Here is an 11,830-nt window from a genome sequence, read left to right on the forward strand (position 1 = left end):
TCTAAACCAGTGAGCACTGAAGTTTATCCCAGTCAGGAAACAGCTCCCTGACAGAAGTGTAATTATTGTGAGAATAAATGACCTTTTCTGCCTTCCTCCGCTTCACATCACTTTTTGGCAGCATGAATTATAAGCTTTTTATTGTAGTAGTACAGTGTACCATGTGCACTGACATTCTATGGCCAATTTAACTGTATTTAAAAGTTTTGTGATGCATTTAGTAACAAGCATTTAGGAGGTTCTAAGATATTAGTGATGCATCAAGTTACTTTTTAGGAAATGTTTTCCAGGTGTTCATTAACTAAATTAAATTGGGATTCTGAAAATCTGTTTTAGAGTAATATTTTGTATGTTTTTATGTCTCAAAAAGTACTGGTGTAGGGATGCCCCATGGATTTGGCTGAATTCTCTTCACCATCTTCTGTTTGTCTGATTGAAATAGCTGGCTTAGTTTGGTCTTTCTGCTGTTTGATTTGCAATGAAAACTGACAAGCGTTTAGGGAAAATCCGAAGAGTGCTCTGGATCTTTTAATTTTTGACCAAACTATTAGCACACAATGCTATCTCGGCTTGGTGTCAACAGCCAAAATTATCCTCGTCTTCCCTCCCTTGCTTTTCGGAAGCTCTTGGCATTCCTTGCCCCAGGCAAGAGCTTTCATCTTAGCTTTGAGAATAAACTGTCTGGGATCTTCAAACACAACAATAATGGGTCTTAGAATCTGTGAAGTCAGCAAGGTAAATCTGTCTCTCCTGTCTCTTTTGGTGTGTGTGGGTGAAAAGCATGAATTCATAAGCAGAGGAGGGCTTGATCTGTGTTTTGCTCTGTCATAATGCTGAGTGAAGGAGTCAGCCCAACATCCTGCTTTCACCAAAGGCCGCTGAGCAGCCCTTTCCTTTCCCCAGCTACTGGTGAGCTGACATAGCTATCACTGATACTAAAACAACACCTTCATCAAGCAGGGAAGTCTACATTTAGGAAGAAGAGATGGCGAAGGTTACTGAATCCAAGTGATGGAGTGGCATGAAAGGACATTCTGTCAAATCTTCAGAGACTATGTGCATGTGAGAGTGGAAAAAAAATCCCATCTCTTTGAGGATACCTATGCCATCCTCTGTTGACTCTGGAAAATGAAACAGCTTTACAGCCCTTTGGGGAAAAGTGGAATTTTGGTTCCAGCTTTTTCCATAACCAGCTGTATTTTTGAGAGCGGTGTCAGAGTTCAGGGTGTTTGGGGATAGGCCTGTAGCTTCAGATCAAATTTCTCTGTTTTTCTTTTTGGTAAATGATGTCATGTTTATTTAAAGTATGCAAAAAACACCAAATTAAACTATAAAGTTTGCTTAAATAATTCCTTCATAACACTAATAAAACAGAAGTCCATAGCAGATATCTTTATTACTTAAAATTCATGCCACTAAAACTGAATACACTGGCTATTAAAAGTGAGATTAATAATACAGTCATTTTGATCTGGAATTTTGTTAGTGAAATCTTCTCTGCTAAGGACACACTCTGTTGTAGGGTTCTATATAGAAGCTTTAAGAGTTTTTAAACCTGTACCCTTATAGTAATGCTGCAGATTTCTAACAATATATAGGATTTTTACACATGAAAAGCAAAATATAAATGACAAACCTGGGTGGAACAGTGGTGCAGCTGGTAGCATTGCCGGCTCTCAGCTCCTGGGTTTAATCCTGAGCTTGGGTTGCTGTCTGTGTGGAGCTCCTGTGCATGTTCTTCCTCTGTCTATGGGGGTTTCCTCTGGGTTCTCTGGTTTTCTCCACCTCCCAAAAACTTGTGAATACGTGTGTGTGCGCGTTTGTGTGTGTGTGTGCATGTGAATGGCATCCTGCAATGGTCTGGTGTTCCATCCAGGGTGTATTCCTGCTTCACGCCCAGTGTTCCTGGAATAGGCTCCGGAGCCACCAAAGATGGATGAATGAAACAATGAAAAGATATTTTGGGATTATGTTCTACTGATTTGTGTGTGACTAAAAATGTTAGGAATTGCATAGTAGGCTGCATGAAGGATTAATGCATTATTTTTTGACTTCCTGCGGATGTGTGTAAAATGAATAAAGCGTCTGTGCTGATGTTACAGTATAAGCTCGTGCTCTTGGGCAGCGAGGATGCCTCCGTGACGTCATCGCAGCTCTCCAGCCACGCGCAGAGGGGGAGCGAGTGTAATAAACCCGGGCGGAGTGTGAAGATGTGAACACATGAGAAAACTGTTCAGAGAATGCACCGTGCACAGCATCGTCTTCACTCGGTAAGCAGCTCTTAATTCACCAAATGAAGTCATTTTGCAAACTGACCTGAGGACGCTTGATATGCATTTATTTCTGGATGCAGCTTTGAGTAAAACAGATTTAAAAAAAAAATCAAAATAGTGTATTTTATGCTGGTTTATGCCTCCAGAGTAGCAGAAGAACGTAAAAATCCATCGCGTGAATGACAAACTGTAATGATTAATTAGTTATTCTGCAAACAGTTTGCACAAAGAAAAGAAAAACACTGTATTTGCCATGTTTTTAGAGCTTTATATCTTAGTATAAGTTCAGGTCAGGTAGATTTTACTGTCATTGTAGCATCTAAAAAAGGGAAAACTGCAATAAAACAGTGTGCACTCATCAATAGCAGCAAATGAATGTTGAGAGAGAAATCTGTGCAACATTATCAGAATGTAAACATCACATCTGTAAGGATATGAGTGCAGTGCAGGTGCAAGGTATGAGAGCACTGCAGCAATCTGTGAACAAACTGTAAAATATTAGTAATCAGAGTAACTGCACGCTCTCTTGTGTAGGATGTTGTTTTGGAAAGCAGAGGTCTGGTGAATATGAGGATGGATATGGTGGATATGAAGCGCCCCCTGCTGCTGCAGCTGCTGCTGCTGCTGCACCTCGTGCTCGAGAGTCAGGCTCTGCGATACAACAATTACTACTATCAGGACTTATCACCTGATGGCAATGGAAACGGAGAGAGTATGGCTGCTTCTGTTACTTCACATTCTGAAAGTTGCATCTATTAATAATATTGCAGTTTTGCTTCCAATGTAAATTAATTATAGTTCCTACCTGCAGATATTCACTTTGCCTTATAGAACAGCTTTTAGGCCCTTATTAACACTCTCCAATCTTCCCTAGTATACTTCAGTGGTGTGCGTCTTCACGTGGAATCTCCACAAACTTTGGTGTCTGCTGTACAAGGAGGCAACGTGACTCTTCCGTGTGTGTACCGGTACGAGCCGGAGGTCAGTGCACCTCGCAGGACAAGGGTGAAGTGGTTCTGGCAGCCGAGCACAGGTGAAGCCAAAGAGCTGCACGTGATTGTGGCTTTGGGTTCCCGCCACAGGAGTTATGGCGACTTCAGGGGTCGCGTGCGTCTGCGTCGGAGCACTCCAGGCGACGCGTCTCTGGTCATCAACCCGCTGCTGAGTGATGACACAGGGCGCTACCGCTGTGAGATTATAGACGGCCTGGAGGATGAGAGTGTCACCGTGGAGCTTCAGTTTCGGGGTGACGTAATCATCTGTACAACACATTTGGCACATAAACTGAGTGGCCGTTTTACTAGGTATTCTTCATTGCATCTGCACTTATTGACCATTTTAAAAGGTGCCCCAACCGTATAGGTCACTTTGTAGGTATGCAGTTACTGACTAGACCATCTGTTGTTATGCTTAAAGGAAAAGTTCACCCTGAAACACATTAAATGTATTTATATCACAAATATTTGTGATTTGCTTAATGATTTTGGTGCTGTATTTTCTTTATTCCAGAAAGCTGTTGGTGGTTCTGGGCTGCACTGATGTCACAGGGCAACATTGCTAGTACAGTTACAATGGTGTTCAGTATTTTCTCCCTAATTTTGGTCTTGGCCAATTCCCACACACCAGTCAGCATTCTTCTAGCATCCTACTAACTTGGATGGGTGAAGGCTAACACTTGCTTCCTCCAAGACACATGAAGCCAGCCAACTGCATCTTTTCAAACTGCTGGTCATATTGTATCACAGGGCAGCGTAACACTCTCAGAGAGTGATCTCTTCTGCATACATGAGCTCACAGAGTATTAGCTAGTATTGGCGAGTGTCGCTGTGATTGGCAGGGGAGAGAGTGTGCCATCCCTCCCACCCAGAGAGCATGGCTCATTTTGCTCTCGTTGGACTCCCAGCCACAGATGGCTATTGCATTGCTGGGATCTGAACTCCGGATGATAGGGCAAATGATTTTCTATTGCACCACTTGGGAGCCGCAATAGGAGAACAAGTTTAAACGGTCTCAAACTTAAGTGAGGTCAGTAAGATTTTGCTGTTAGTGTTAAAAACACAGAATAAGAGCTTCTTTTCTCACTCACCATTTTCCCGTTATGTCATATTAATGAGAAAGCCAATGTAGAGTTAGTGGAGACAGCAAACATTGCAGTCAGAGTTCCAAAATGCAGCTTTTCAATGCAGTTGCCCTAAGTTACAGAGGAGACTCAGCTTGAAAGTTAGCCATCCTGAGATGACAAGCATGATGGTGTTAATTGAGGATGGCGGTATTAAAATGAAAGTTGAAACTTTGGAATCAGTTGCATTTGAGCAGAGATTGCAGATGAAAACATGAGAGAGCTAGACAAACTAAAGAAATAAAGCTGTCCTGCATCACTCTCTTTAGGTAGTGATGAAGAGAAGGCTAACTCCCAGTGCTGCCACTATCATTGGGTAGTCGAATGGCATTGTGGGTAATGTAGGAAACCGTTAACAAAAAGTGAAAATACACCAACATGTTGATGAAAGAATTCCATTATTTAATCTTTTAATTAAATTTTTTGCACCACAAAGTATCACACATTGGTTATAAATATAGATATTTATCAATATTCAATATTCAAGGTTGATTTTTCCTTTAATTTGTCATCCCTATGTGTCCGTCAGTGGAATGGAACCATCATAGGGCCACCACTGACCAGACGTTATTTGGATGGTGAAGCATTCTCAGCACGGTAGTCACATGGTAGTGATATCAGGCACAGCTAGATTTTTAAGCACCTCAACAGGAGCATTATGGTCAGAAAGTACTGACACTGATGTGGAGCTTTAGGGTGACTCACACAATATAATAGTGGATAGAAAAAGCTATAGTCTCTAATTGTACATTTATAAGATGCACCAACATGAAGTGTTCAGTTCACAGTGTTTATAAAACAACAGCATAGCTGATGTGCCTGATGTACACACATACCATCATCACACACATTACCAGTTCACCTTCTTATCAGTATCAGTGCTATTTTGAGAATGATCCACCAGTGAAATAATATCTGTGGTGGTCCATGATACAAATGGTGGTCCCTTTCCATTGATGAACGAGGGAGAGGGAAGATGACAGACTGATAAGAAAGATGATAGGAACAGATGGGCTACAATCAGCAATTATATACCTACAGTTGCACTCACATCTTAGGTTTAACCTGAAAAAATGGTCACAGAGTGTTGCTGCAGTGTAGGTGTATTCAATGATCTGGCCACTGTGTGTTTTTTATTTGGAGTTTGTTGAAGTACCATTTTGTCACATATTCAAGTGCTTATATTGCAAATTCCAAAGACAATGCCTTCTTGTAGTTTTGTGAGAGGCACTGTTTGGGGACAGTTGGCTTGCAATTTACTGCAGCTACATCACTTCTCCACAATGTCATTATATTAACTTGAAAATATTGGAAAATTCTGAGCTATCATTTTGTATGAACAAGTTCAGCATTGGGTGTAACTGTATTGTTTTTAACATGACCTGAACTCACAGTTTGGTTGCCTCCCACAGGTATAGTGTTCCCATATTACTCTCCCATGGGTCGCTACCAGTTTAACTTCCAGGAAGCTAAAGAGGCATGTGAGCAGCAGGGTGCTTGCCTGGCCACCTTTGAGCAGCTGTTTACAGCCTGGGATGAAGAAAAGCTTGACTGGTGCAACGCCGGCTGGCTGGCTGATGGGACAGCACAGTACCCTGTATCAGTGCCTCGAGATGCCTGTGGTGGTACTGAACTGGCACCAGGTGTCAGGAGCTATGGCATACGCCACAAAACCATTGACCGCTTTGATGCATTCTGCTTCACTTCTTCAATCAGAGGTGATCACTTTGCTGTACCTCTTACAACTGTGCAAATGGCATTATATTACACACTCACCATCCACTTTATTAATAACACCTGTAAACCTGTTCATTCAATTATCCAATCAGCCAATCATATGGGTTCCACTCCTGTCAGCCAAGAACAGGAATCCGAGGCTACAGTGGGCACAGGTTCACTTGAATCATGACAGCTGAATATTGGAAAAATATCACCTGGTCTTTTTTTCAATTTCCACTGCCCAGTTCTGATGAGCCTGTGCCCAATGCAGCCTCAGATTCCTGTTCTTGGCTGACAGAAGTACAACACAATGTGGTCTTCTGATGTTGTAGCCACCACAAGTTTTGAAATTTTGTATATTCTGAGGTGCCTTTCTGCTCATCATGGTTATAAAGAGTGCGTATATAAGTAGCCCTCCTGTCACCTGAAACCAATCTGACCTTCAGACGCTATTGTGTTCGAAAATGCGAGCAGATCAGCAATTTCTGAAAACTCTGAAATTTTTTGAAAACCAGCCCATCTGGTACCAACAACCATGTTCAAAGTCACTGAGATCACATTTTCCCCCTTTCTTATGCTTGATATGGACATTAAGTGGAGCTCTTGACCTGTATTTGCACATTTATATGCATTGTGTTGCTGTCACACTATTGGCTAAATGGGTAATTGCAGGAATGAGCAGGTGTTACTATTAAGTGGCCAATGAGTGTATCTAATTATATAATATACACTCTTAGAAAAAAAGGGGTTCATCAAGGGTTCCTTAAGGGATTCATTCAGTAATTAAGAGTTCTTAGCTTCTACTTTAAATGTTATCTGATAGGGAAACACTGTTATTCACCCAATACACATATTAATTATAGATCTTGACTTTAATATTTATTTTTGCTACAAAAATCATCTGAGCAGTTCAGATAAGGACTGCGTTTACCTCTGGAAAAGGATTCTAATCGAAGCTTGAAAAGAAAATGCTAGGAAGATTTCCACACTCTAAAAACACCAACAGGTGTTGCAGAATTCCAATGGAGTATATGAGTCATTACAGCTAGGGCAAAATTACAAGTCTCCACCCAGCTATAAGGGCTGAACTGGAGATCCAATTGCACTTCTGATGAAGCCAGCAGATCATGCATATCAAATACACCCTGGCCTTCAATGATTAAAAAAACTACAACTGGCCTTGGCTTTGATCTCTAAAATTCTCATGAGTCTCAGTCTTCAAAGAGCAAAAGCTTTCTCAGATTGCCTCCTGAGATAGTCACCTCTAAGGAATCTGTTCTCTGGCTTACATCTTTTCCTGAAGTAATTAGTCTAACGTTAACACATCATTAGAGCTTTGACAAGCAATCCGTTTTAAAGCTCAGGAATTGTGTGTTTTGGACATAGTCATCGATAGAATTTACTTGCACCTTATTACCAAATGATGGCTTGACTCTCTTGCCTTTGATAGACTTCAGCTGCACATTTTACTATGTAAGGTACACAAATACGCATATATTTATACTTAACTAATGCTGTCAGAATGATGAAATAATACATGCACTAATCCTTAGCATATAATGGAACAAATAAAGCACAGGCATTAACACACACAACTGAATCATATGTGAATACCCAGAATAATGGTAATAGTGAATTATTAGCAGATTTCTGTTAATGAGTACTGTGACTTAATTTTAATAATTTTACTGTGACTTAGTATTAATAAAAAAAAAATCATTTATTTGGGACAATTCACAATTCGAAGCCAGCACCACTAAAAAGTTGCTTTGATACAGCATGATCAATATTAAACCACTTAATTGGCATGGTGTTATAAAAATGGATGATAATTAATATATAATTAATAATTGATAATTAACAATCACTGATAATCTCACTAGAGGTTTATTAAATTCATTCAAGCACACAGTAATCATATGTACCATATGCTAATAAGAGTATTTGTTCACTTAAAGTTGTGTGCAGAGTTGATGTAAGAACACTATATGCATTATACACTATATACACTTTATACATAATAAACTTTTGTTTCATATCGTATGTGAAAATTTAGAGGTATATTTATTTCATTTGTATTTATAACATATGCTAAATTGAGAATTGAGGGTGAATATTGTAGCCTATATTTTGGTTAAGCTATATTGTTTCCAGACAGACTCTTCATAATGTAACTGATTACATTAATATCATAATATATTAATCTTTATTAATACTGTGTTTTATTGTACTAATTAACAGATTAACTTAACAAGACCTTAATACTTTTACCTAAATACCTACCTAACTTTTATCTAACTATTACCATTATATATAAAATATAATGTGATATAATTATGTAATATATTATAATAAAGGTAGACAGTATAGTAAAATGTTACCCACTCACCTGAGAAATTCTTGCAGTTGCTCTGAATGGCTGTATAAGAAGTTAACAGCACAACCTTTGTTTTAATGAATTAATGAATAAGTTGAATGATTGTTCTGTTCCTGATTTCAGGTGAGGTTTACTTCCTGCAGCACCAGCTCAAGCTGAACTTCTTTGAGGCAGTGGAGGAATGTGTGCAGGATGGTGCTCAGATTGCTAAAGTGGGTCAGCTGTACGCAGCGTGGAGGTTTACGGGGTTGGATCAGTGTGATGCTGGGTGGGTGGCTGATGGCAGCGTGCGTTACCCCATCACCAAACCCAGAGCCAACTGCGGCCCACCTGAACCTGGTGTGCGGAGCTTCGGCTTCCTGCCCCAGCATTTAAAATATGGAGTTTACTGTCACAAAGTCAGATGGTAAGATTCTGACACAACTGTGGTCATCAATTTAAAATTCAGTCAACAAAAATGTGAATTCTGGCAGATGATGTATGCTTTGATGATTCACCTTCTAATTCCTGTAATACAAATGAAGGGTGTCAGAACTGTTCCTGTGAATCTGCAAGCAGTTTAGTTTTGATTAAATGGACTGATTTGTCTCCCACTATTACATTTCCTGATTTTATATAAGTAGATTTAGGCATTAAACCAAGTGTCACTCAGGGAATAGGTCTGCAAAAACTGCCCATGGTAAATTCTCTCACATCAACTAAACCAATGGACCTTCACTGTGTAATACATACAGTGTGTTCAGCTATCACATGTACTACAGGCATGTAATATATGTGCATATATACACCATCTTTACATTAAATTTCACATACATATAGATGCAACAAAGCAAACCATAATGGAAGGTATTTTTTTCCCAAAGGTCTGTGATATATTTTTGCTCAAATGACAGAAAGCTTTGCATATGTAGTATCTTACATATAGTCACTTGTTTAATTTCACTAAGTGTATTTATGCCATAGTCCATGCATGTATACAGTCTATTTTGTTTAAAGAAAAACAACATGCAGATGTCTTATTAACTATCATTTTAGATAATAAATGTTTTTTTTCCCCAAACACTTTTATAGTGCTGATTGTTATTCATAATATTTTAGTCATTTCCTTGTCATATATGACTTGGCATGATGGTGTAGTGTGTAGCGTCGCTGCCATACAGCTCCAGGATTCCTGGTTTGATCCTGAGCTCAGGTTACTGTCTGCTTGGATTTTTCCGTGTTTTTCTTGTGTCTGCTTTGCTTTCCTCAGGGTTTTCTGGTTTCTTCCTACTGTACAAAAACATGCTGGTCGGTGGATTGGTGACTCTAGGTATGAATGAGTGTCTAACTGTGTGCGTGTGCATGAGATGAGATGAGGTACTCTGAGATGGACTGGCTACCCTGAGATGTCCCATTCAGGGTATATTCCCACCTCACATTTAGTAGTCCTGGGACAGGTTTTGCATCCACCTCAGCCCTGACTAGGATAAAGCAAAGATGAATGAATGGACCTTACCTATACAGTATACTCCTACAATATTATGACCAAATTTGTATAGCAATTTGCTATCAGTTGATATTTTAAAGATTGTAAATCGATTACTACAACAGTAAACCTGATCAACAAAACAGTGCTCTTTCGAAGAAAAAAAATTCTTCTCCTTAGTCCCCTCCTATAGAGTTATTTCTAACTCACCTATACTGGACAAAATGTAGTGTACATCAAGCTCATCACTAATAACCTAAATGAAACATCTCAGTTTGGTTTTTAGGCTTACAGTCCAGCACAGACATCTTAGTGTTAATAGAAATACTAGTCATTCACCCATTTTGGTCTAGGGCTGCTTTTTATGCATTTATGCAATATGCAGATCACAATATTCTACTCAAAATGGCTTGACATCTCTGGCAAAGTGATAGATCCTGTTCAAATATGCTGCACTAGATACTCATTTCCAAGCACTGCTGAGTGTCCCATTCTTGCTTCTCTCCTTTTTAACATACAGCATATATGCTTCCACTATTATTAATTAACAACTGTGTCATTTTCTCATCTATATGCGGAAGACACACAGCTTTTAAATTACTTTAACAGCTTGTGCTCATCAGTCTATCCCTCCTTGCTTAACTACTCATTCATTAACATATGGAAGCTATTATGGATGATCTTATTACCGAAAATAAATAAGCAATCCTCTGAAGGCCAAAACAGAAATCACATTACTAATGTCTGCAATATGGACGAGACAGCTCAGCACCAGGGTCTCTGGTCTATGTGGAGTTTCTCATGTCTGTGTGGGTTTCCTCTGGGTTCTCCAGTTTTCTCCCACCTTCCAAAAACATACAGTACAGACAGTAGATGGACTGGTGACTCTAAATTGCTCCTAGGTATGAATATGTGTGTTTATGGTGCCCTGCAATGGACTGACATTCCATACAGTGTATAGTCCTGCCTCACGCCTTGTGTTCCCGATTCCTCGTAACTCTGACCAGGATAAAGCGGCTACTGAAGATAAACGAATGAATGTCTACCAAACAGCACATTACCATCACTTCAATGCTGATTATGATGATGATGATGATGAAGAACCTTCAGCAAAGACTGTCAGTAGGAAAATGGTTTGCTGTATTAATGCAGAATTTTCCACACATGTAGGTTGTTTTATAGAGTGATCAGTAGAGGGCACACTTAACTCTGTGTGAAGAATCTTGGATGAGGGAGATGAAGCTGAACACACACAGAGAGAGCCTCTGCTGGACCTCATACTTGAGCCATATGCCACCCTGTCTGAGCTGGCTGGCATCTAGTGAGCTGTGAGGTACTCTGATGCATTTAGGCAAATATAACAACCAGTAATTTTCTCATTCCTCTAACTCGTAGGTGTCCTATTTTACACCTGCTTTCCCAAACATGGAAGAGGCGTGTGTTTGGGGGTGATGTTAGAATGAAAAGACAGCAGTGTTGCTAAGCTAGTCATTTTTTCTCTGCTATGCTCTGCATGAAGGTGCATACTGTTACCTATGAAAGACATATTCATGGGCCTGTCTGTTTTTTTCCTCTCGGAGATTCCTGGAGATAAGTCTGTTTAACTAAATAGGCTGTTTGTACAGAAACTGTACGGGGATGAATGAGTGCGAGTGAACTGTACAGTATCTCTCTTAATAGTTAATGATACTTATTTAAAATTAGATTTATATAACATCTGTTTATAAAGCTGCATTATTACATAATTGAGGTGCTGTTATATTAAATAAGTCTATGAATTATTTAATATAGTATAATATGAATATTCAAAAAAGTAACACAACCCCAAAACAACCAGTCAAAACAGACATACAACAAAAGAGGCCTGGAAACACATA

At 39.5% G+C, this 11,830-nt stretch overlaps 1 protein-coding gene across 1 annotated transcript; it reads left to right on the top strand.

Annotated features, from left to right (window-relative positions):
- Nucleotides 1-2,129: 2,129 nt before the first annotated feature.
- Nucleotides 2,130-9,548, top strand: hapln3 (hyaluronan and proteoglycan link protein 3). The gene is made up of 5 exons (XM_026917416.3): nt 2,130-2,270; nt 2,808-2,985; nt 3,148-3,519; nt 5,805-6,110; nt 8,612-9,548. Exons 1-5 carry the CDS (start codon nt 2,241-2,243, stop codon nt 8,896-8,898), a joined length of 1,173 nt encoding a protein of 390 aa, XP_026773217.1. The 5' UTR covers nt 2,130-2,240; the 3' UTR covers nt 8,899-9,548.
- Nucleotides 9,549-11,830: the final 2,282 nt, after the last annotated feature.

Source organism: Pangasianodon hypophthalmus, chromosome 7 (assembly GCF_027358585.1).
Source record: "Pangasianodon hypophthalmus isolate fPanHyp1 chromosome 7, fPanHyp1.pri, whole genome shotgun sequence".
Classification (NCBI taxonomy): domain Eukaryota; kingdom Metazoa; phylum Chordata; class Actinopteri; order Siluriformes; family Pangasiidae; genus Pangasianodon; species Pangasianodon hypophthalmus.

Coding starts and splice junctions, on each gene's coding strand:
- hapln3 (XM_026917416.3), top strand. CDS start 2,241: ATGCACCGTGCACAGCATCGTCTTCACTCG. Junction 2,986..3,147: donor TGGCAATGGAAACGGAGAGA/GTATGGCTGCTT, acceptor AATCTTCCCTAG/TATACTTCAGTGGTGTGCGT. Junction 6,111..8,611: donor CTTCACTTCTTCAATCAGAG/GTGATCACTTTG, acceptor TCCTGATTTCAG/GTGAGGTTTACTTCCTGCAG.